The following is a 22,926-nucleotide window of genomic DNA, read 5'->3' on the forward strand; positions in this document are numbered from 1 at the left end:
AATAAAAATAAAAACATAATTCCTGGTAATTATTCTCCAACACACTACCGATTTATCCAGTTCGTCTATTTATCCACCACATCTTATTAATTTGCTCCTCAGCCTCGTGCCACAGAAACGGAAAGAAAGAAGAAGAAGAAAAGGAAATAAATAAACAAATCCATAAAAGAAAGATAGCGCGACGAAGAGAGATCTCCGGATGGGTCGGGCGTTCGTCTACGTCATACTCGGCGGCGGCGTCGCTGCTGGCTACGCCGCCCTCGAGTTCGTCCGCAGGGGCGTCTCCCATGGCGAGCTATGCATCATCTCCGAGGAATCCGTGAGTCTAGATCCCCTTCTCACGAGTTTGGAATTCCTTTCGATTTCGATCGGTGTCGTTGCGCTATCTGCCTCGCTTCGCTTCCTTTTTGGGTGGTTTGAACATCGTGTTGCAAGTTTGAGATTGAAGTTGAAGTCCGCAGATTGGATTTGAGGATTCGGAGACTTTAAAGTTACTTTCTTTTGACGATTCTACCGTTTTAAAGTTTTTCATACCTTGTGCTTCATCTTTGTAATTGTTTATGAGATCGAGTTCTAATTGTATATAGAACTTATATGCGCAAAGCGATGGACTTTTTTGCAGGTTGCACCTTATGAACGGCCTGCATTGAGCAAAGGATATTTACTTCCTGAAGGTATTTATCGTTTTCATCCTAGTTAATCCATACGCCACGAATTTATGGTTAGAAATGCATTCAGTTGAGCTAAAATTTTATTGCTGTTAGCCACTTGAGAAGAGGAGACATCTTCACACACCCCAATGGCCTCAACACATGCTTATGTGGAATAGGATGAGGTGGCGCCTCACCAATCAACATTTGCTCGAGGAGTGCTATTCTCTATTAATTAGGACCAAATTGTTGTGACTTGATCATCTTTCTGAAAGCATTAAGTTCATCTTACTTAATATTCACTGAATTGACTTCTAGATCGACTGTTTCCAAGGTGTTTCACCATAGAAAATTGTTGGTGACAGTATATATTTGTAATCCTGCATTCTAGTGTGAAAACTCATAATGATAACTCATAAGGACTCACTTTTTGATGAATGCAAACACAATATCACTGCTAGTTCCTAAATTCCCCCTTCCATTTTGCTACACGAATAGGCAAATTCAAGAAATTTGACCTACTATTATGGTCGAGGTTAGAAGAAGAATGAAACCAATCATGTTTATGGAGGCAATGGCATGAAATTTCACTTATCCGTGTTGTTAAATCAACAAGCTGATCATGTTTCACCTTTCTGTATGGTTGTTGCTCATTTTCTTCCAAGTGTAATAGATGTGATGGGTCGATAGTCGCTTCAATTGATCTTGGGTCATGGTGGTGTATTTACACTTTTTTGTCATTTATAGAGGCACGGGAATGAGATAATCATAGTACTATAACATGGATCTAAATGATTTAACAAGTGTTTGGTGACTTTCTATTTCCAAAAAAAATATGCCAGTATATGAGCTTTTACGCATCATTAAATATGAATTTGCTCTGAACAATTCGTGAATGCTTGTTCTGTTACCCTATCAGTTACTTGAATATATGGTGATGAAATATCACATTTACACACTATGACAAGTATGTAACTTGAGGTTATTTTTCCAGCTCCTGCACGCCTGCCAGCATTCCATACTTGCGTAGGTGCTAATGATGAGAGACTGATGCCAAAATGGTATAAGGAGCACGGTAAATCTATCTTAACAAATCTTTCTTTTAATTTCAACATTTTTTCAGCAGCTACACTATATTTCACTTTCCTTCACTCTTTGCAATTGAGAAAGTATAACTCATTGCTCTATTTGTTTGTTTCAAAGCCAAAGGTTGGCATTTGTATAGTTGAAAATGGAAAAGCTGTAAACTGTATTATGGAGATTTGGAGTTAACAATGTTCGGGCTAACTGTATTAATTTAATTTGAGGTTTACACCATTCTTTTATTCAACAATGCTTATTTTGTTTATTCATTAATTATTGTGTCAACCTTTTGGGTTGGGGTAAATAAATGTTACCCGTACATTAAGATTTCTACAAGATTATACCACTAGTAATGTTTGAATAAATTAGATTATTCTTCATTGCATTTACTATTGCATTGATTAGTATTCTCTTTGATCTCCTTCTACCCCTTTGCATTTTCCGCTCTAATCAATTGAACTCCCCTAACTATAGGGTTCATTTGTTTATGAACGAATGTATTGTAAAAAAGAATATGTCCCTTATAAAAAATATATTATGATCAATTCAACTCTTCTAACTATAGAATCCATTTATTTATGAATGAATCCTCATTAAAAAATCTGTTCCTTCTTCTAGAATGAGTTAGATAATGTTCCTAGTGCATTAAGTTGTTTTACTGCAATTCTACCTCAATTGGGATTAATCCCATTGTTTGTCATTTCTATGATGCTAAATTTATGTATCTCTAAAAAGGATGTTAAGCATCCAAATCGACTTATTAATTATCCGTATTATCTATGTTTTTTTTTTCACCACCTCTAAATTGTACTGTTAGATGTGTTGTATATTAGCATTCTTGCAAGAAAATTATTGGTTGTCATATAGTTGCAAATTTCGAATCAATTATCCAAATTATCTATTGTATGATATATACTTATGGACTGAATCTTGGATGCTTTCATTCCCTAGAATAACATCCCTCTACCTGTGTGATGTGGACCATATAGCTTCCTATTAAGTCATTATTTAATGTATCTTTAGGGTGACTTAAATAGTGTATCTGCAAAAATTTGAATCTTAGCAATTTGAAGATTATCTGTTCCTTGAAACATTCTAATCTCGTCATATAAATTGGCCTTTCTCTGGGAATAAATAGGTTAAAAGGATTCTCTTAGTCACTATCCATCCATGTTTCAAATTAATCTATGCTGTGCTAATAACACCGTTTGGCTTTGATCAGAGTTTTAGTGATTCTTAACATATAGCCTTGTTGAACATGAAGGTTTGGCTTGGAGTTGAGATTTGTAAACAATAAGACACTTCATCTTGAATTGTATTTGCTTGATCTTACTTTCTATATGCACACATCTTAATTTGTTGATACTGCTAAAACTTACTAGCATAATTTATTGTTGTGATTTGCTAGGCATTGAACTTGTTCTTGGCACCAGAGTAAAGTCTGCTGATGTGAGGCGGAAAGTGTTGATCACAGCAACTGGTGAAACTATCAGTTACAAGATACTCATAATTGCAACAGGTGCTCGGGTATTGAAGTCTATATATTGCATTTGGTTTCAAACTTTCTTTTTCCTCATTGCATAATATTCAGGTCAAGCATGATAATTGCCTTCTGTTGAAAACTTTTTGCATGTAGGCTCTGAAACTCGAAGAGTTTGGAGTTAGAGGATCCGATGCTGAAAACGTTTGCTACTTACGTAATTTGGCTGATACAAATAGGCTTGTGGACGTAATGCAAAACTGCAGTGGAGGGAATGCTGTTGTCATTGGTGGCGGTTACATTGGGATGGAATGTGCAGCAGCATTAGTTACAAATCAAATGAAAGTAACCATGGTTTTCCCAGAGGCACATTGCAGTAAGTATGGTAATATATCAGTAAATGAAGGTAAGCTTCATTGATTGATGCTTCTACCTTATCTTGCCAGTGGGCCGTTTGTTTACACCAAAGATTGCAGAGTATTATGAAAATTACTATAAATCAAAAGGAGTTAAATTCATCAAAGGAAGTGTTCTGACATCATTTGAGAATGACTCAGAGGGAAAGGTAACACTTTTTTTATCTATCTGTTTTCGTCAATTTTAATTCTCCATGAAATAGTCTATCAGACAGAACCATGAGCTATGCTATCTTCAAGTCTGGATAAAATAAATTGGGCTTTATGGATTCCTTAATTGTATGGTTGAGTTAGGCGACGAATGTGCTCTTCATGTTTTATCACAAACTTCTATCTTTACTTTTCTGTCCACCTATACACACTCCTATAAACTGGCCAGTCTGATCCTGAATATCTAAAGCAGTTGTATCTGGTCTTTTGTGAGGTGCAAAATTTTGAATTGGTTATCCAAAGGCCACACTTGATAGTGTTAACTAGGCTATTCTTTTCAGGAAGCTCCATGCACATTTATTAGTAGTTAGTTAGTTAGATGCTGATCCAATAACTCTCTTCTTGTTCATAGGTAAAAGCTGTGATCCTTAAAGATGGTACCTGCCTTCCGGCTGACATGGTTGTGGTGGGCATTGGCATCCGTCCAAACACTGGTCTATTTGAAGATCAACTACAGCTCGAAAAAGGCGGGATTAAGGTCAATGGACGAATGCAGGCCAGCAACACCTCTGTCTATGCCGTCGGCGACGTTGCTGCTTTTCCTGTCAAACTATTTGGCAACGAAATTCACCGCCTCGAGCATGTGGACTCTGCGCGGAAGACCGCAAGGCACGCTGTCGCAGCGATCATGGCACCCACCACAGGTGACCTTGATTATCTACCTTTCTTTTACTCCAGGATGTTCACGTTGTCTTGGCAGTTCTACGGAGATAGCATTGGTGAAGTCGTCCACTACGGAGATTTCTCCAGTGGGAATTTTGGTGCTTACTGGATCTACAAGGGTGTGATCGTTGGGGCTTTCCTGGAGGGTGGAAGCAAGGACGACTACGAGGCGATCGCAAAGGCTGTTCGATCGAAAGCAGTCGTGAACAACATTGCTGAGGTTGAAAGAGCAGGAATTGAATTCGCTCTGCGAGTCAGTCAGCAAGCAGCAACACCAGAGAGTGGCCTTCTTGTGGAGAGACCAATATACACACACTACGCTACTGCTGGTGTTGTCGTAGCTCTTTCGATCGCAGGGTTTGCGTACTGGTATGGAAGGAGACGCCGCATATTGTAACTAACTAACTAACGCGGGAAGATTAATTAAAATCGTTATTGTTATGGTGTATAATTTCTGGAAAGAAACATGGATGAAAGTTTCAATTGCAATGTAAAAGCTCTCCTAGCAGAACTAGCCTTGTAATACATACGGCAATAATAGTGCTATTCTTATAAAACGTATTTCAATGTGTTTCCCCTGGTTATTTGGTAGTAGCACAACCATTAATGAAAGTAGCCATTAATATTTATACAATTTATCAATCCATATATATATATATATATATATGCAAGCACCAAATGATAGCCCATATTCTGTCAATTCCAAATATGGTTGAAAGATATTCATCTCAAGAATGATCACTTGCAGAAATATCACAATCATCGTCTTACACTAGATTGACAGCCAACATAACACTCTTACGTGCACTTGTCATGAAGTGATCAGCAGCCAGTGGATATGAGCAACCTCTGATTTTGATAATAGTAGAAATTCTACATTAAAAAAAAATAAGGATCATGTAAGAAATCATGCTAGCGAACAAGTTCTGTAACGAAAAAGATCTCACCAGGATGAACTGACTCACCTTTCTGTGAAGATCATATAGCCTCCAATTCCAGGATAAGGTCGCTTTATCTTTTTTTTAATTCGCTTATAGACAGCCAACATAAGGAGGAACGATCACAAATCTTGATCAACTTATATGAAGGATAGTGAAACCAGTCTTTTAAACAGTTTGTAAACATGAGTGATATACCATTTATAGCAGTAGCTGGAAATGGCCTACCAAGACAGGTGCTCATATTACTATACTTTTGAATAATACTAAAGATAGATGCATAAATGGATCACAATAATTGTTTTCGGAGAATATAATCAACGTACCAGTTGTTAGTTATCCCAAGAATTGGCTTCAATAGATGCAACTGGTTCATTTCTAGGCTCAAATCGACAAATGCAGTCATATATATTCCCATTAAAAACCTTTTCAGCCAGTCTCTGATTCTTCACCATTGCAAGCTGAAATAAGACAAGCATGCATATAAAGTCTGCTTCTAGATAGTGCTTGTATTTGACATATAGCCAAGATTAAGGAAGACATTCAAGAGAATGGAAAGAGATCCGACTCTAGATAGTAGTTCTCAGCCAAACCTTATAGGTTCATCAAATGATTGCCACTACATGTAAACATGTAAATGAATAATTATCAAAGTGATCCAGTAAATTAGGATCCGGTTGCTTAGTTCATCAATTAGTGGCTCAAACCGATCAGTGCTGGTATGATGATGTGGGTCCAACTTTAGTCATCACACCTCTTTGGATATGATAGGCGGACCTCCCGAGGTGCTGTCGTCACTGATTTAATATCCTCAGTTGTCAAATTACCTCTTCACAATGTCGACATAGTCTTTCAGGTCAAGATGTTGACGCAGTCTTTCAGGTATTACCTATTCGGATAAGAGTGTTAAAGTTGAGACAAGGGTTGGAGCCTCTCTTTAAGACAATATTGCCTTGCACCTTAGGTGCTTGCGGTTAATTGCCAATTATCCTTCAACTCAAAATAGGAGTACTCTAAATTTCATGCCCTTAGATCCCTCTAGAGAAGAGAGAAAGAGGAGAACTCAAGAAAAAATGCAAATCGAGAATTGAGTGTTTTAAGCAAGAAGATTAGGGTCCTTTTTGGAAGGGACAAAGGGCTTCTTTCAAGGTGAAATGGCATTAATTTAGGGGTGTGTCCTTTTTTAAAAATTCCCTTAATTTTAATTGATTTAATTAAGGATAAATACAATATCTGAGCATTGCTCAGCACAGACCCAAAGGTCGCACCTGGTAGCTAATGTAGCAAGGAGACTGATCAATCTCGCATGCATAGACAAACAACGAGCAATATAAATTGATTTATAATAGTCTACTTGTGAAATAGTCATCTATATTCCTATTTGACCAATTGGTTATGAAAACCAATTTCCAACAAGAGAACCATTAATTTTCATATTGACAACAACTCAATCTCGATCTAATTCAGGCACTGTTAGTTGATTCCCTAGTTTGACATATATTGCTTTTCTGTCTTCTTAAAGAAAGAAAAACAACTAAGAATGAAAAAAGTCTAAAGTTGACCTAACAGATACCTTCAGTGTGTCACATTTGAAACGAGCATTCAAATTAGTATGGATTGCTCGGCCCATGCCCTCTAGAATTACCTGCAAAGCAATTAAAACCAAACAAATGAGCTCATTAGATATAGTGTTTCTAGGAAACAAGATATGTTGACGTAGCATTCAAAAACATAAATATTCAATTCCACACCAAGTCTGCATCTTTTGCGTCAGCTGCAAGCTCTGAGCTGACTTGCCGTAAGTCAATGCAAGGGCTTCCACATCCATTCTCAGCAATCATTAGTGAAACTGAAGGTGATTGGTTCTTCAATCCTTTTTCTTGTATGCTTACCATTGCATCCACTAGCAACCCTCCAGCTTCTGCAGCTCTTCTAATGGTATCACAATGCTGTAGAGTTTTTGACAACATTGTTCATGTTAAAAAATAAATAAGAAATGGTGTTTTTTCTCCATTTTTCTGGAAATGGTGAACAAGAGAGGGAAACCCAACAACATATCAGTTTGATAAGGAAGTGCCTAAAGATAGATACTACCCATCTAGTTAACACCAACCTTTGCAGCTTCAGCCACAATCTCAGGAAGTTCATTTGCAGTAATATCATTTAAAGCGGGCAAGGAATTTGCAACCAGAACAACCTGGAGTGAAGAATAAATTGTCATATGAAATGTTTGCTAATGTTTTGTTCTTCCATTGCAAGAAAAGAACCCATGCCTCTAGCAGATGGCTAGTTAGGACACAAAATTCAGCATACATCTTCTTGAATAAAAGTTTAGATAACTCTGCAGAAAAAATTTCTTGTACTTCAGGACACCTGTAGTATATACTATATAGTATTCTGTCAATTCAGCACTTTTCTTGGCATGACTTGTGAAAAAATGGTAAAAATTTTTAAATTTTTTAGTTTCTATTTTCAGAAAATAATTTTTTTTAAAAAATGAAAACCAGTCCGCTGAAACTAAAAATAGAAAATCAAATTGTGAGAATTTTTATGAAATTATCCTCATACATTCCTCAAGCGTTTGGCTACCAATGATGATAGGAATATCAACTAAAAAGACATGTTTGACTCACCATAGTTTGAGACTGGTGAATTGTCTTAGCAGATGAAAATAAATATCTATGCGATACCATGTACTTAGCTTATGATGAGTTTATTTACTCATTGCAAAACGTCAATTTGTATATTTTATAATGTAGAAATATTTTTTTTAATTTTCTCTAAGTAGATTTGACTAATCATCAAAATAGCCTCTTCAATTTCAGGTATTATTGTAATTATAAAATTACAAAATACAGAAAAAGATAATCTAATGATAATTCTCACAATTTTGACTCTCTATTTTCAGTTTCAATAGATCAGGTTTTACATTATTCTAAAAATTATTTTCTACAAAATAAGTACAGAAATTGAAAAATCTGAAAATTTTCACAAGCAAAAAACAAACTTAGTGTTCTTGTCACTGATGTGCTAGCCTGTTTTGGGAATTGAAAAGAAGCCAAATACACCATCGCATAGCAGTGCCTTGACTAAAGAAAGGGAAAAAAAATCCCTGATATTTGTTAAAAATACTAATAGAAACCATGGAAACAAAATAAGTAAGAGGTGCTAATATTAGTAAATAAACTACAATAAGTACACAAACATGCAAACCTTTTTCTTATGTAGATATACTTCTAACTTACCTCAGTCCCACGTCGGAGAAGTTCTCGTGCTAATGGAAGCATCCCGAGAACTATATCTGCACCAGAGTTATCAACAAAGAGCAATGCTCTTTTGTATGGATTGGGTTTCTCATCTCCAGAACCAAGCATTCTTTTCTTGAAAATATCAAAGTCATCCACCTGAAGGAAGAACAATTCTGTTTAAAGTTCAATTGGATGTGAAATAAATTCATAGATTGCCTGAAAAGTGTGAAATACCCGCCATGGTCGGTGCATCTTTTTGCGGCTCATCCTATATATTTCAATAATTGTTCCCTTGTGGTAAAGGTCAACACATGCACGAGATCCCCAATCAAAGATATTTGCAGCAAGAACACCTTCTATAAGAGCAAGCAATCTATCTTCCTAGTAAACAGTACGGGAAAAATATCCAACCAGTCAGTTCAATATAACAACCTTTATCTCTTATAATTGTATCCATGAAACATTTTAAAATGTTTGTTCCTTTCACAGGAGCTTTCTTACAAGAAATCTCAAAGAAAATCATGTCCCAGTAATAACTGTACATGCTAAAGGTCAAGTGACATCTTGTAAATCAAATTTACAACGGAGTATCCAGTCAACAAATATACACCTAGGTACAAAATCATAGTAGTACAAACGCCAAAGTCAAGAAGTGCACTGTGAGAAAAGCAGAATAATAAAATAAGTCCACATAGCTGATATCCTAGCACGATGATAGTATTCAATCTTTTCGCTCCCACCACAAACAAGCCAAAAAAAATAAGAAATAGGTAAACTGGACTAACTCATACCAACAAGTGCACCGATTAGCATTGAAAACCAGTCGACTGTTAACTACTAAATTCATTACTAGAATCAGTATTTTAAACCTTATTTCCAATGTTAAGCCTTTGCCAAGATTCCAACTTCTTTAGAACTCAGCAGCAGCTTGACATAGATCATCACTAAAGAAGCAGATTGACTGAAAAACCCTAAATCCAGGTGTTTCATCATGGAATTTGAGCTGTTAAAGATCCTGATGCAGAAATGGACAATTATAAATAGGAATAAGGAGAGAAAAGGAGTTGTTAGAATTTAGTGGTGAAGGAGAACAGGCAGTCAGGTGAGCAAGAAGTTGCTTGAGCATGTTCAAGCTGATTAATTTGGTGCTTTGGTTGAAGAGTATGAGAGATCAATAGTGCACCATCAATCTCCCACAGATCTCATGGCTATGATTTCCATGTCCATTGTGTAGAGGAGGTCAGATGACGAAAGCAACACTCTAATTCTGGATCAGGCTTTGGCATTGACATGGGTGAACAAGGTGAGAGGTGGCAACCTGGATGGAGTAGAATAGAGAGATTTTTCTTTTTGAAACATTATAAATACCTAATTTAAATATTGGAATTATACAAATAAGAGAATCACATTACACACAAGTTTACAACCTGGATACTCAACAGTCTTGAATGCTATTTTAGAATCTTTAGAGGTATCAGGTGCAATGTTGTGTTAAGCTTTGAGTGGTAGGTAGTGCAATTCATAAAAAGTATGAAACTGTCTCATGGAAGCCATGAGGACACAAATCAGTTGGTGATAAGCAACTTTTTCCAAGAGACTTGTCTCAAACCTTGAGGAGAGGATAAATTTAATAAAAACAATTTCATTCCTACACTATCTTTATCTAATTTCATTGTGTTTAAATGATTTTATCTGTGGCAAGAAAAGAGCATTTTTTTATACCTCATTCATACTGTCAAGTTCCATAAGAAGGTCAGGTAAAACAGCAAGAGAAGCCTCATTTTCCCTAGGGAGAAAAAAAAAATCAAAGAATAAGCAAATACTGATCCTCCAACAAAAAAAAGTAAAGACTTTTAACACAATATTGAAAAGAACAAACAAATTTTAGAATATAATGATTTCACTCTTTATTAACCAAAAATGAAAGGGTAAAAAGTGGCATCTAGATAATCTACAAATGTAGCCAAGGAATTTATGGAAAATATTAAACCAACAAAAATAACCATCTAATAACAATATTAGATTATAATAAGTGCACAAGCAAATTGCAACAATTATGTAAGACAAGGAAATTTCTAGTGCAAATGAATGACTTAGCATACAGAAGTACTTCTAGAAGCTACAAACATGCTACAAGGATATAAATGACTAATTTTGATGGAGATTGGTACGGTCCTTAATTTGTATAAGTATTTCAATTTGCAATGACCTTTGTGGCAGAGTTGATAATGCAGATCATGAATGAATTCAATTTGAATCGTTTGGTATAGTGGTATAGTTTGAATTGTTTGGTAATTAGTGTTTTTAGGTAATCAATTATTGGGAATTAGTGCATGTACCAAATTGTTTGTTATTTCCTAGTTTATTTAGACTATAGCCTATCAAAGTGGCATTATGTCTACGTATTGATAAGCTTTCAATTAATAAAAAAATCCAGCTTTAATCATGTGAGGTTTTATCTTTTCTCTATGTGAGATAATTATCCCCATGCTTCATCAAATTCATTTAAATCTTATATGTAATTTGAGGGTTCAATTTGATGTTGCATCAATTGGTATCAGAGTTAAACTCCTATTCAATTTGATAGTTTTTCTTTTTTATCGGTGTGAAATGGATCCATTAATTTGCTACCTCCAACATCAATCCATTCAGAACCTCTGTCAGAAAATCCCTTCAGTATCTTCCGGTGCCACCTCCACCTTGGTTGTCATGTTCCACCAACCAATCCGATGCCCTCCTTTCTTGCAAACCTTGGTTGTCATGATAAATTGACATCAAACTATAATCACATCATCTTGGTATAGTCACATTTTTCTCTTTTGAAAATTACTTTTGTTTAATTTGTTAATTAATTTAAATTTTTTAGCATTAATTAATTTTTTCTCATAAATCTATGCATATCATTGGGCATCAAAAAGACAAAAACATAACATATAGTTGGTTTCATGTTTAGATGTTTAGTTTAATTGTCGTTCATAAAACACAATCTTGCATCTTATTCTATTTTTAATCTATATTTTTGTCATTGTATATTAATTTATGATATTGTTTCATTTTATAATTATCATTACTTGTTAATACTTAAAGATTAACTAATAATTTGTGATAATCAAATCTCCGAACTACTAATTTGGTGATTTTAACAATTCAAACCAACCTCTGTTTAATTGTAATATAAGCATCCATAAAATGGAACTCCCTCAAGCATTCTTCCCTGAGCTCCAAAAGATTGGCCAAGCCAAACTTCCCATAAGCAGCAGGCTCTTCCATCAACCTATTAATAGAAATCATATAACAATAGTGAATGGTGCTACAAAGAAAATTGTGATTTAACTTTGGACTACCAAAAAGGCACAGAAGAGTATTGCATAAAGTGTCACAGAATATTTAAGGGGGATTGATGCAAAAGTTAAATTAATAAGGTATGAAAAGTGAGATAATGGGATACAAGCTGTACATAGCAAGGTACACTTCCAACAAAAAGTATGACAATGAGATTGAGGTTCCATAATTCAAATAGATAATTAGTATAATATATAGTATGTTCTTACAAGAACATTTGCATTCAAACAGAGACTCACAAGATGACATCACAATTAAATGGGATGACAGGAAGGCTTCCTTGAGTGCTAAATTCATTGCCTAAGCTTGCTAACTTGAGTGAAATCTGTAAATTTCAGTATGTCCTTTCAATTGCCAAGGCATCTTTGGTTGCATTCATTGCCATAATGCAAAGTGTGACAATGAGATCAAAAAGAATAGCCAAGCATAACAGGATCTTCAGTCATCTAATAGAACAGATGATAGCAACTATAATCCAAACTGTTAAGCATCGCCATAATCAAGCTCGATGAGAGGAAGGCCTCAATGAGAACCTGCCTCATCGGCAAAGTCAAGTTTACTTATTCTTAAGTTCAATCTATAGATTTCAGTGCCAGATCGTGCAATTTGGTCTATATGCTAATTTGGTTGAGTTCTTATAGATATAGGATTATTTCCATCCTTGAATATTTTTAGTTTATTTTTAGTTTTATTTAGGTTGAAGTCTTAAATCATATCTTGTATTTACTTGTCATAAGGTTATATTCACTGTATGAGTTCATTTATTTGTCTGTGTAAGATTGTTATCCATGTGCTGCAACATATGGTCTCAAATATGTCTTTCAATTCACTTTGGTGTTGCATCATCCAGGGTACAAATTCCAATAGATTTTTACATAGGAACTAAACATTAAAGAACCTCATCTGTCCAGCAAGTTGAAAACTGCTTTGATATTTTGTGTTTGATTGGACCATCCCTAGCTTCTACATGGTATGAGAATAAAGTCTACTTAACAAGTTGGCAAGAAAATAGTGTTGAGCAGCGTATGCTTGCCCATAGGCACTTATAAGATCATACATTAAATATTCATCAAACAAAATATGTTTCCCAAAAAAAACCCTTAGATATGATCCTAAAAGGAATAATCAAACAAAACTGTACAAACATATTAGGGAAGAAATGACTGCGTTTACCTTGCCAAGTGAGCAGAGAATGCATGAGCAAATGCATCTCCTCTTCTTTTAGCATCATCTGTCCCCCCTTCACTTGCAACTGCCTACAAGCACATCAACCTGATTAATAATAAGTCAATGCCTTAAATTACCAAAATGAGTTATGCATCCTTCTAAATTTGAACTACTGCTATAAATCTCCAGTATGGTTATAGAAAAAAAACACTTATTTTCTATCCACCATCAATTGAATAACAGAAAAAAAATATAAGCATTAAAATTGCACAACTAACATTTTAGCAAGTTGTTCTCTAAAGGTAATCTCATATTCTGTCTTTCCAGGTCAAAATAATTTTGGGCTGCAGTCTCCCAATCATCACCCCACATTAAAACATCAGGTATATACACTTTTGTCAAACCCATTGTCCAAGCACTAATATCAGTTTATCTGCTGGTTCTTATACTTCATTCTACATTCCTTTTTTGTTCCCAGATTGAATCTATACATGAATCTTATTATACATATCCGTCCCTTATTTTGTTGTCAATTAAAATTGTTTCTTGTAATGAAATTATGAAATAATTGTCAAAATCTAATTAGTAAGTTCTTTCCAAGAAATCACAGCTTACATGTAATTTATCTATTGGTTAGACTTATCATAGTTCCTTATTTCTTGAATATTGCAGACAAGATGGTTACCAAAATGAAGATTTGACTTCCCAGAGGCCAGAGTTAAAAAAGGCAAATGTTTCATGGTAACGCATAAAAATAATAAGTAATAATAAATGTACTTTGTGAATCATAATTGCTGAAGGTGGCTATGGGACTTCAAGTACATAACCAGTGAGTGTAACAATGAAATATAATATAGCCCCTGATCTTATAGGCATTTAAAGTGGCAATAGGGTGAATTTACTGGCAGAAAAGCAAGTTAAATAAAACTGTCTGAAATTAGACTGATAAATCATGTACACTTAAACCATAATATTGAGGTACCCTCCAGCAAATTAGTTCAGACCAAAAAAAAAAGTTTACACCAAAATAGTTTCCTTTTTAACATGAAGAGGCAGAATACATAACTTCATTAAATGAAAAAATATTGTGCATCATATACCTTATCGACAAGGTCAGGTACATGCTCTGATAACACAGTAAACCAGTACCTACAGTGGACAAAACTTGCATAAAAGTACCCATGTACAATAAAGAATGATCTTCCAAAAGCAGCATGAACAAGAAAACCAAGTAACTTATGTTAACTTACTCAAGTTCGCCAGGATCTGTTAGATCAATAGTGTTTGGTTCATACCTGAATAAGGATATCATCATAAATCATAAATAAAATCAAAGAGAGCTTTCAAAAAAAAAGTTGGACCAAATCTATAAATGAGATAAAGAAATCACACAAGTAAAACGGCTCCAGTGCATCAAAGACAGTTAGTAGACAATACTATATTTTTATCCACAGTTGACTAGTTAAGGTGCTTCAGAGCAGAAAACCCAATGAGATAATATACACAAATGAACATAATGACCCCATGTCTGATCGTAAGATTTACAAAGCCACAGCAGATATTCAGACAGGCCTCAGTTCGACACTTTTCAGAAAACACATACATTGAGAGAAAGGGAAGGGGACCAATATCCTAACCAAATGTATACAAAATCCAAATTGATGTGTACAAAGATGAATAAGTATTTTTTTACATGAAGAAGCTAGTCACTCCAAAGGCTTAGAACCTTAGATATCTTAGTGGAAAATATATATGTATATCTAAATGCATCTTATTCTAGAATTAATAGTAATATATGAATGTTAGAGTATATGTTTAGTCTCACATTTTTATTTGGTCATAACATCAGAATATTTATGTATGGACAAGTCCAATATATGGGCATCCGAGTGTAATGTTTCTTTTTTTTTAATTCAGTTATCTTTTAATAAGTAATACAAAAATATCTCTCTTAACTTGGTAAAAAGGCAAATATTCTCCTACAATTAGTTTTTTTTTTCAATCCCCCTCAATATGGTTTATTGTTCAACGACCTTAGATATCTTAGTGGAAAATATCTTTATATATATATATATATATATATAAATGCATCTTATTCTAGAATTAATAGTAATATATGAATGTAGAGTAAATGTTTAGTCTCACATTTTTATTTGATCATAACATCAGAATATTTATGTATGGGTAAGTCCTATATATGGGCATCTTAGTGTAATGTTTCTTTTTTTTTAATTCAGTCATCTTTTAACAAGTAGTACAAAAATATCTCTTTCAACTTGGTAAAAAGGCAAATATTCTCCTACAATTTGTTTTTTTTTTCAATCCCTCTCAATATGGTTTATTGTTCAACCACCTAGATTAAGGTTGCTAGAAATACTAAAATAAACATAATAAACTTAAAATTTACATCTTAAACTGTTATTTATTGGACCAATGTATTCTTAAAAGCTTGTATTTTTATTTGAATTTATTTTATTTCCATATCTTTTCATCAAATATCCTATCAGTTTGTTTTGTCAGCAATACTGCTTTGATTTTGTGTAATGAGTTGGAATGATCTATCTATGCTCCAGGTTCAAGGTGAGAGAGAGTTCATTATGATATGTGGGGCCTTGAAGATAAGTTTTAGTTCCTCATTGGTCTGTACAATCATTAGGTGTTTTGTCCAATTCCTATATTTAAGGTATAATGATCACAAAATGCAACATTATATCTTCCAAGTAATAAAAAAGCACACATACTGCATAAGGTCACCCATCCAAAAACAAAACTAGAAGGAACGATTTGATTGGGTGCTCGAACGATGATAATAACTATAATTCACACAGAAAATATAAAACTTGTGATTTTCTCAGGAAAGAAAAGGCTCAGTTCAGTATATATCATACAATTTTACATCATGAAATGCTGCTGATTGTCCACAGAAGTTAAAATAGTTTGTGATGACTTACGTCTTAGGGTCCTCCAATAAAGGAAACACCTCGAGTGTAGGAACAAGATGAAGTACGCCTATGCTCAATGCAGCACTTGAATCTGAACGCAAGATATCGCCCCTGGATGATGGTCGTTCAAAGCCACCCAAACCAGTAGTTCCAGGTGCAGCTGTAGGCACAGGAGCAGTAATCTGAGTACCTTTCTGCACAAACTTCTCCATCCATGAAATCTGAAATCAGCATCCAGTGAGTATGATTGCCTTACCCAAAATGTTCCTTGAGCAAAAGAATTGACCAAATAGCCTATTTTAATTTGCACAAGATGAATAACATTCTTGCCTTTTCATTTAGATTGCCAAGGGGTGGACCATGGATTTTCCCACCAACATAAGGAGCCCCCACAGGAAACCTTTCTACTAATTGATGTGCTCTGAGGTAATCAAGTCCATGTTTTTCATAGCTCATAAATGCACCAAGAGCTCCCAAAAAGCCTTCATGGCGAAGAAACATAGCTTGTGCCTGTCCTTTTGACCTGGGGACAAGGAGGACCAGCAAAGATGCTAAGAAAACTACAAGCAATGGGAAATCAAGTTACAAAATTAAATTCAGTAGTTTGCAGTTTCTTGAATCCAGTTTCACATCCAATAGATGAAAGGCAAAGGATATAATGGTGCAAAGATAACAGAATTTAATAGAGGCGGTTTGGTGACTATTACCAGAAATGAACAGCAAAAGAAATAGTGTCCATTGTGTATGCATGACCACGAATGAAGAATCCTCCGAAAAATATTTTTTTCAGCCCATAACGGAGTGCATTCAGATATGCGATCTAGAAAACCAGCAGCAGCAGTAATAAGGTTTTATTTACAGCTGACATTCAGGTTGATAGCAGATCTTTCATGTGAAATAAAAGATGAAGTATCTTGCCACAACAATCCATGGATGCATAAGAAAAGCATATCTTAAAAAAGAAGTCAACCAATTTAAATAAATTGCAGGATTAGCATAAATAGTAGACACGGAAGAAAGCAGTTGGCACCACATACCTCAACCTCCAAACTCAGTTAATTGCTGATAAATCTATGTTAACATTACCGAGTAAGGTAAGAAAAAAAAAATTGAAACTCATGTATGAAGCAAGCTTCTTATTTCTAAATATGAAATCACTTGATAGAGATGATTAAATTAGTTGTCTGTGGCTATTTCCAAATAATACATAAGAATGTTATGTTTATTGAATCAAAGCAAGTTCAACAACAAATGTTAACATATATATAAATGCATCCTATATGTAGAGAAGCTACTTGAAAGCTCAGAATAGTTGACGGTAAGTAGGAAACTAACAATAACACCAAAGCTTGCTCTCTAAATAGCCATATAAAAGGAAGTTTCCTTGTTAAATATTCTGATGGATATTTCATTCAAATAAACATTCAGATTGCAACACTCCACAAGCACATGAGGTTTACAAACGTGGAGTTCAACATAAAGTAGGTATCAGCAACACCTAAGAACCTAAAACTTGGCAAATACTGGTCCAATGAAAGAAGTATATACCAAATTAAAAATATATCTCAAGTCAAGCGTTACATTGCTGTAACACCATGCAGATGATAAATGAAAGAGGAATTAAGGTATGTCCAATTTAACCCGTCCAATTTAACCCGTAAGGACTTCTTTATGGCAACTTACTTTTGCCAAATAATAATTCAGGAAACCAACCTGCCCAATGTTATAAGAAATCATCCGCAAAAGAGAGAGAGAGATATCTTCAGGTCTATAGTCAGACAGTTCCTTGGTTTCTGAAATAGTTTTCCCGAAGCTAGAAGCTATTGTTGATGCTGAAAGCCCAATCTAAAACAATTTAACCATGCTAGTTAAAGAATGACAAGAAGAAAAAATCACGAATTATGAAAACTTAAAAAGAGGCATGATTTTCTCTTATTAGATCGCAATACATGGATCAAAAGGAAATTTCCAGTTTCATAATATAGGGAACAAAAAGTGAAAACAATTGAAGAAATACTAATACCTTAGAATAGTCCATCCCGCCATAAATATCTCCAACGAGCATGTCAACATTGCTACTATCTCCTCGTTGGCTCAACTCTAACAACTCATCAAAACTGCAGTAGCAGTAGTAAGTCTTCTGGAAAGTTTAAACATCTTTGACACAGCAAATCTAGATATCAACTGAAAACACAAACCTTTTGCACTTTGTCAACAACCTCCCTAATCCCCAATAAGTACCACCGCCTACATTTGTCCCACTAACCCGCTGAAATTTTCCTTCACCATCCACCTAATGGAGCTATAAATTAGGTGTTTATGCTTTGCAGAAAAAGCATGCACAGTAGAATATTAGAGGTAGGCAATACCTTGATAATGCTAACTCCAGAACCAATATTAACAAGAAGATACGGAAACAAATCATTCTGGTCATTCTGCACAAATTCTTTCTGGCCATCCATGTGTGTGAAAGCTTCATGTCTTATTGCCTTGACAAATCATGAAAAAATCAATATCAAAAGTTTGCAGATCATAGATGTCTGCTTGAAGAAACAATAAAATGTGCACTATCCAATTACTTCGAAAAACCCTACATTCAATAAATAGTTTCCTTATGAAGAATGTGACCTACTAAATTTTGTGATGTGACATACTTGTATATGAATTATTTATAAAAATTCCTTTTCATAATTTTAATTACTAATCATTCTAATGTTCATCAAACGCTATCAATAATCAGATACAAAAATATCCAGCTGATCCTACTAGTTATCATCATCATCATATGACCCAACTAATTGGAGTTGGCTACAATAGTCATATCACTCCATTCAAAGCTAAATCATCAGCTGGTTCAAACTTGATGACCGGCATGTAAAAAGCATGCCTTGTTGTGATGTGACATCAAAAGTCTAACATAAATTAGTCTCGGCCGCACACATTATCTAGTACGGGAGTAAGCAGTTTCAAATGCAAGATAAATTAGGAGTCCCAACTAATTTATGAAAATGTAAACACATTATCTAGTCTCAGGAATAAGAAGAAGCAGTTGCAAATGCAAGATACAATAGGAGTTCCAACTGTTTTGTTAAAATAAATCCACAAAATGTCATCAATATACCAGTACTTAAAGAGTAAGAAAAATAATGTCAACAGACTACAATATCTTATTTAATTAGATCCTACACAAAATGAATAGATTTTGACTGCCAACAAAAGGGTTGCTCAAGCAGAAATAGAATATGGGAGAGAACTGTTCAGTTGATACAGCAACGCCAACCTGCATTGCTGTTTCCCAAATCAAACAGTTATGCACTCAGAACTATCTGCACTTGCTCCCAGACGTGGACATGGGTGCATGGAAGTAAATGTAAATATGAGTAGTAATGGAACTCCAAGCTTTAATATACTTAAAGGCTAAATGTATAAGCATTTGCTTTATTTACAGGAAAATAGTGCTTGCAAGCATCAGCAAAAAGAAAATAAAAATAGAAAATATACTTTAAGCAAGAAATTGGCACCAGCTACAAGGCAATGCATCTCATCTTCCTTATCAAGACTAACTCCAAGCTGTTCTTTTAATACATCAGCAAACTTGTAAGCCCCACCACCTGTGGCCTTTCCAAGAAAGCTAATTAGTCAATATATCAAAATTAATGAATATTCTGCAAATTCATAGTCTAATTGTAAATTACCCTACTAAGCCAGAAAAAACAATGCACAGAAAACATGATCTATGAGAAATATTAAAACAAAAGAACATTCTTTTTCCAGGAAAGAGCACTGCCAAAGATAAATCAACACTGAAATCAAGACAAAAAAAACACAGACAGATTTATGTACATATAAGATCAGGACAAAGTTCTTTTAGAATCTCAATTCTCAACATATGTTGCATAAGTGAAACAGCAAAACAGCCTGCATTATTATTTCCGATAACAAAAATGACACACTAAGTACAGCCTGCGCTTGCTCCTTCTGACTCTTAAGAGTTTACTTTCTGAAATCCTACCGAAACTCAAAATTTCAACACTATGTCTCACTAGCAAACTCAACTTGATAAGTTGGGATGTATGGCACTTAGACAGGTCATCAGCATGATGTGCTCATCTGTGTGCTGTCTATGAGTATGGAAAGGCAAACAACTAAATTGATAGAAGCTTTCTCGTTTTTCCTCAGTTATGTAACCCTGATTTGCCTTTTTATTTTTTGTCAATTTTCACCGGCATAACAAGCCCTTATATATTCTATTGATTAGCATTCATTATATCTTTCATAGTACATTTACAAAAATTCCAGGAACATCTGGACTCTCATTCCCTGAAGTGGTTGGCATGAGATAAGATTAAAAAAAGACAAAAAGATACTACAAATTGGTTTCATCAGCATCACTTAATCTCAAAGAGTTAAAAGGATATATGAATGTGGTGCAAATTTTTTAGGTGGTGTGCTCTCAAATTATCATTGTTCAAAGCCTCCAAGGAATTGTACCTAAATACACCTATGAATCTAATAACTAGAATGTAGAGAGAATAGAGGTTGAACCAAACATAAAAGGAAGGAATTTCACCAGGGTTACCTTGATTACAATGTTATGATTTGGTTGAGCTGCAGATCGCCAGGAAGGTGAGTCAATCCCTGTAATCTAAAATAGTTTACTGAAAGGAGTAATGTGAAATTTAGGAAACTATGAAATTCGTGGGAAAAAAACTGTCATGAGTGCCAAGATGATGATAACTTGACTATTATTGATCCTTTTTATGAGCATCATAGTTCTGAACGTAAATTTCTTTTAATATACAAGTGGAAATAGCAGCCAATAATCAGGGATTGTCTTAGCTAGATAAATAGCTAGCAAAAAATATAGGCAAATATAGGTCAATTTAATAATAGATCATAGCACATCTCAATCAAATGTCTATTTTATGCAAGTCCATTTATTTCTCTAAAGATTGCAGCAACATACCACCGAGATGAAGTTGTTTGGAAGAAATAAAGTCAAGGCATTCATTCAGTTTGCCTGTCTCAAACTTCACAAAATGAAGCCGACCACCAAGAATTGGATAGCTTCTCCTATTTCCATTTGGCAGTCCAAACCTTTTCTTCATGGATTTCTTCCTCTTGTCATCAACTGAAAGTTCCTCGTGCCGTGAAAAATATACCAGCTTAATGAGAGACCCTAGGAACAAACAGAGTGGTGTGAGAAATAGATATCAACATAGAAATGATTTTCCAAAGTAATTTGAATGGTTTCATAGTCTGAAAGATGGCAACAGCATTCACACACGTATGAAGTACTCTGACCAGCACAACTTTAGAGCTTTTGTGATCAAACACTCATAATTTCTTAAACTAAGAATTCTGTTAGAAAATAAATAATTTAGAGAAAAATGAACAAATCTCTTCGCCGCATAAGGGAAAAAACCTCCTATCACAATGACATAGAAAATGAGAAAGCTACAAGGTAAATGCGAGAAAAGACCTCCGATATCCAAAGCCAAGTGGGATATGTCATCAGACTGGTTTGGCAGCAGGATTGTGGGATTCCTGTCTTCCAAGTCTCCTTGTATGGCAGCCCTGCTAAGATCAAGTTGTGGCCGTGAGCTAGATCTGTGCATCGAACTGGATGGGGTTGACACCACCTTCTCTTTCTCCTCCGTCTCTTCTTCAGTCTGCTTCAATACATCCCCTTTGTCACAATCATTATAATGATTCTTGTTCTCACAGCTGTCCATTTATCTAGCCTCGCCTGCCTAACAGAGATGAATGCCAATTATAGAAAAAAAAAACAATAAAACAACCAGTGTACATTTGTCCAACCGTGGAAAAGCACAAATTTAGAACATACTTGAACAAGAACAGTGACTTAAAGTACCAAATGCTATAAAACCCGTTGAAAGGAGCCGGAGACACAAGTCAAGCACTACAAACTAGAAACCTCGATGGATGAAATAGCAAGTGCGAATCAAGGATTAAATCCATCAGCACGAGAGGAAACTACATCATGTCGGCGAAATAGAAATTTACTCATCTCCCAGAAACACGATGAACACGCGATCAATCATCAATCATCTCGGTTCTCTGTAAAACAGAATTCTTTTATGAAATCAAAATCGGCTAAAAGTGAACTATTTCGAAACTAGTACCTTTATTTATTTCCGATCTAAAAGCAGCAGCTTTCGAGTCGAACAAAAGAAAAAATAGGGAAACTTTGTCCATCAGCTTAAAGAAAAGAGAAAGAAAAAAACAAATCCAAAATCAATCGCGTTGAAGAAATCAAACAGCGGGAGATGAAATAGAAACGATCATCGACTCTCGGAGGATTAGGCCGAGGAGGAGAGAAGTTTTCACCAACCTTCAACCTGCCGCCTAACAGCAGAGGAAGACTGGAGTCGGGATAAAAACACTGGATTGAAGACCCTTCACTCCAGATCTAGTGAAGAGGTCTAGGTGCAGGACCATGCACGAATCTCAAAGCAGATATTTTTTTTTATAATTACTCGGTCCACACGTTCCAATTTACCAACCCTGTCACGTCTCCAACCCTCGTCGCCCGCCGCCGTGGCGACGCCGGCGACGATCTGGTCCCATATCCCTCTCTCCCTCACCCTCACCTTCCCCCTCACTCCTCAACCCCGACGCCCCTTCACCGTCCCAGCGAACCACCACCACCTGCCGAAGCCTTAATCTGCATTTTTCTCGCCAAAGACTATGTAAGCATGAATTCATTTATGTAATGGTTGAAGGTGTGAAGTATAATGGTTTCTTACATGTAGGAATCAATTGG

At 35.2% G+C, this 22,926-nt stretch overlaps 2 protein-coding genes across 5 annotated transcripts; one reads left to right on the top strand and one right to left on the bottom strand.

The window, feature by feature from the left end:
- The first annotated feature begins 118 nt into the window (after nt 1–118).
- On the top strand, nt 119–5,085 carry LOC141814259 (monodehydroascorbate reductase 2, peroxisomal-like). Its single transcript, XM_074702198.1, has 7 exons — nt 119–319; nt 623–674; nt 1,645–1,725; nt 3,142–3,260; nt 3,370–3,589; nt 3,660–3,778; nt 4,192–5,085. Exons 1-7 carry the CDS (start codon nt 200–202, stop codon nt 4,897–4,899), a joined length of 1,419 nt encoding a protein of 472 aa, XP_074558299.1. The 5' UTR covers nt 119–199; the 3' UTR covers nt 4,900–5,085.
- Nucleotides 5,086–5,181: 96 nt separating this feature from the next.
- Nucleotides 5,182–22,559, bottom strand: LOC141814258 (pantothenate kinase 2). Of its 4 annotated transcripts, none has more exons than XM_074702196.1 (25): nt 22,495–22,559; nt 21,622–21,892; nt 21,106–21,318; nt 20,719–20,777; nt 19,641–19,757; nt 18,509–18,628; nt 18,338–18,432; nt 18,163–18,256; nt 17,853–17,984; nt 16,847–16,959; nt 16,470–16,662; nt 16,149–16,360; nt 14,448–14,492; nt 14,298–14,346; nt 13,204–13,286; nt 11,846–11,962; nt 10,411–10,474; nt 8,923–9,069; nt 8,686–8,844; nt 7,554–7,637; nt 7,192–7,389; nt 7,014–7,085; nt 5,767–5,901; nt 5,468–5,653; nt 5,182–5,375 (listed from the first exon to the last, which is right to left on the bottom strand). In XM_074702196.1, the coding sequence occupies exons 2-23, from the start codon at nt 21,872–21,874 to the stop codon at nt 5,773–5,775; spliced, it is 2,748 nt and encodes a 915-aa protein (XP_074558297.1). In that variant the 5' UTR covers nt 21,875–21,892; nt 22,495–22,559; the 3' UTR covers nt 5,182–5,375; nt 5,468–5,653; nt 5,767–5,772. The 4 variants fall into 4 exon arrangements, with proteins under 4 accessions (XP_074558297.1, XP_074558294.1, XP_074558295.1 ...); XM_074702193.1 differs by having other exon boundaries at nt 5,468–5,664; XM_074702194.1 differs by having other exon boundaries at nt 5,468–5,664; nt 21,622–21,888; nt 22,495–22,520.
- Between the last annotated feature and the right edge of the window lie 367 nt (nt 22,560–22,926).

The sequence above is a fragment of the Curcuma longa genome, chromosome 21, assembly GCF_044706935.1.
Source record: "Curcuma longa cultivar G26 ecotype Majalengka, Jawa Barat chromosome 21, ITB_CL_G26_1.1, whole genome shotgun sequence".
Classification (NCBI taxonomy): Eukaryota; Viridiplantae; Streptophyta; class Magnoliopsida; order Zingiberales; family Zingiberaceae; genus Curcuma; species Curcuma longa.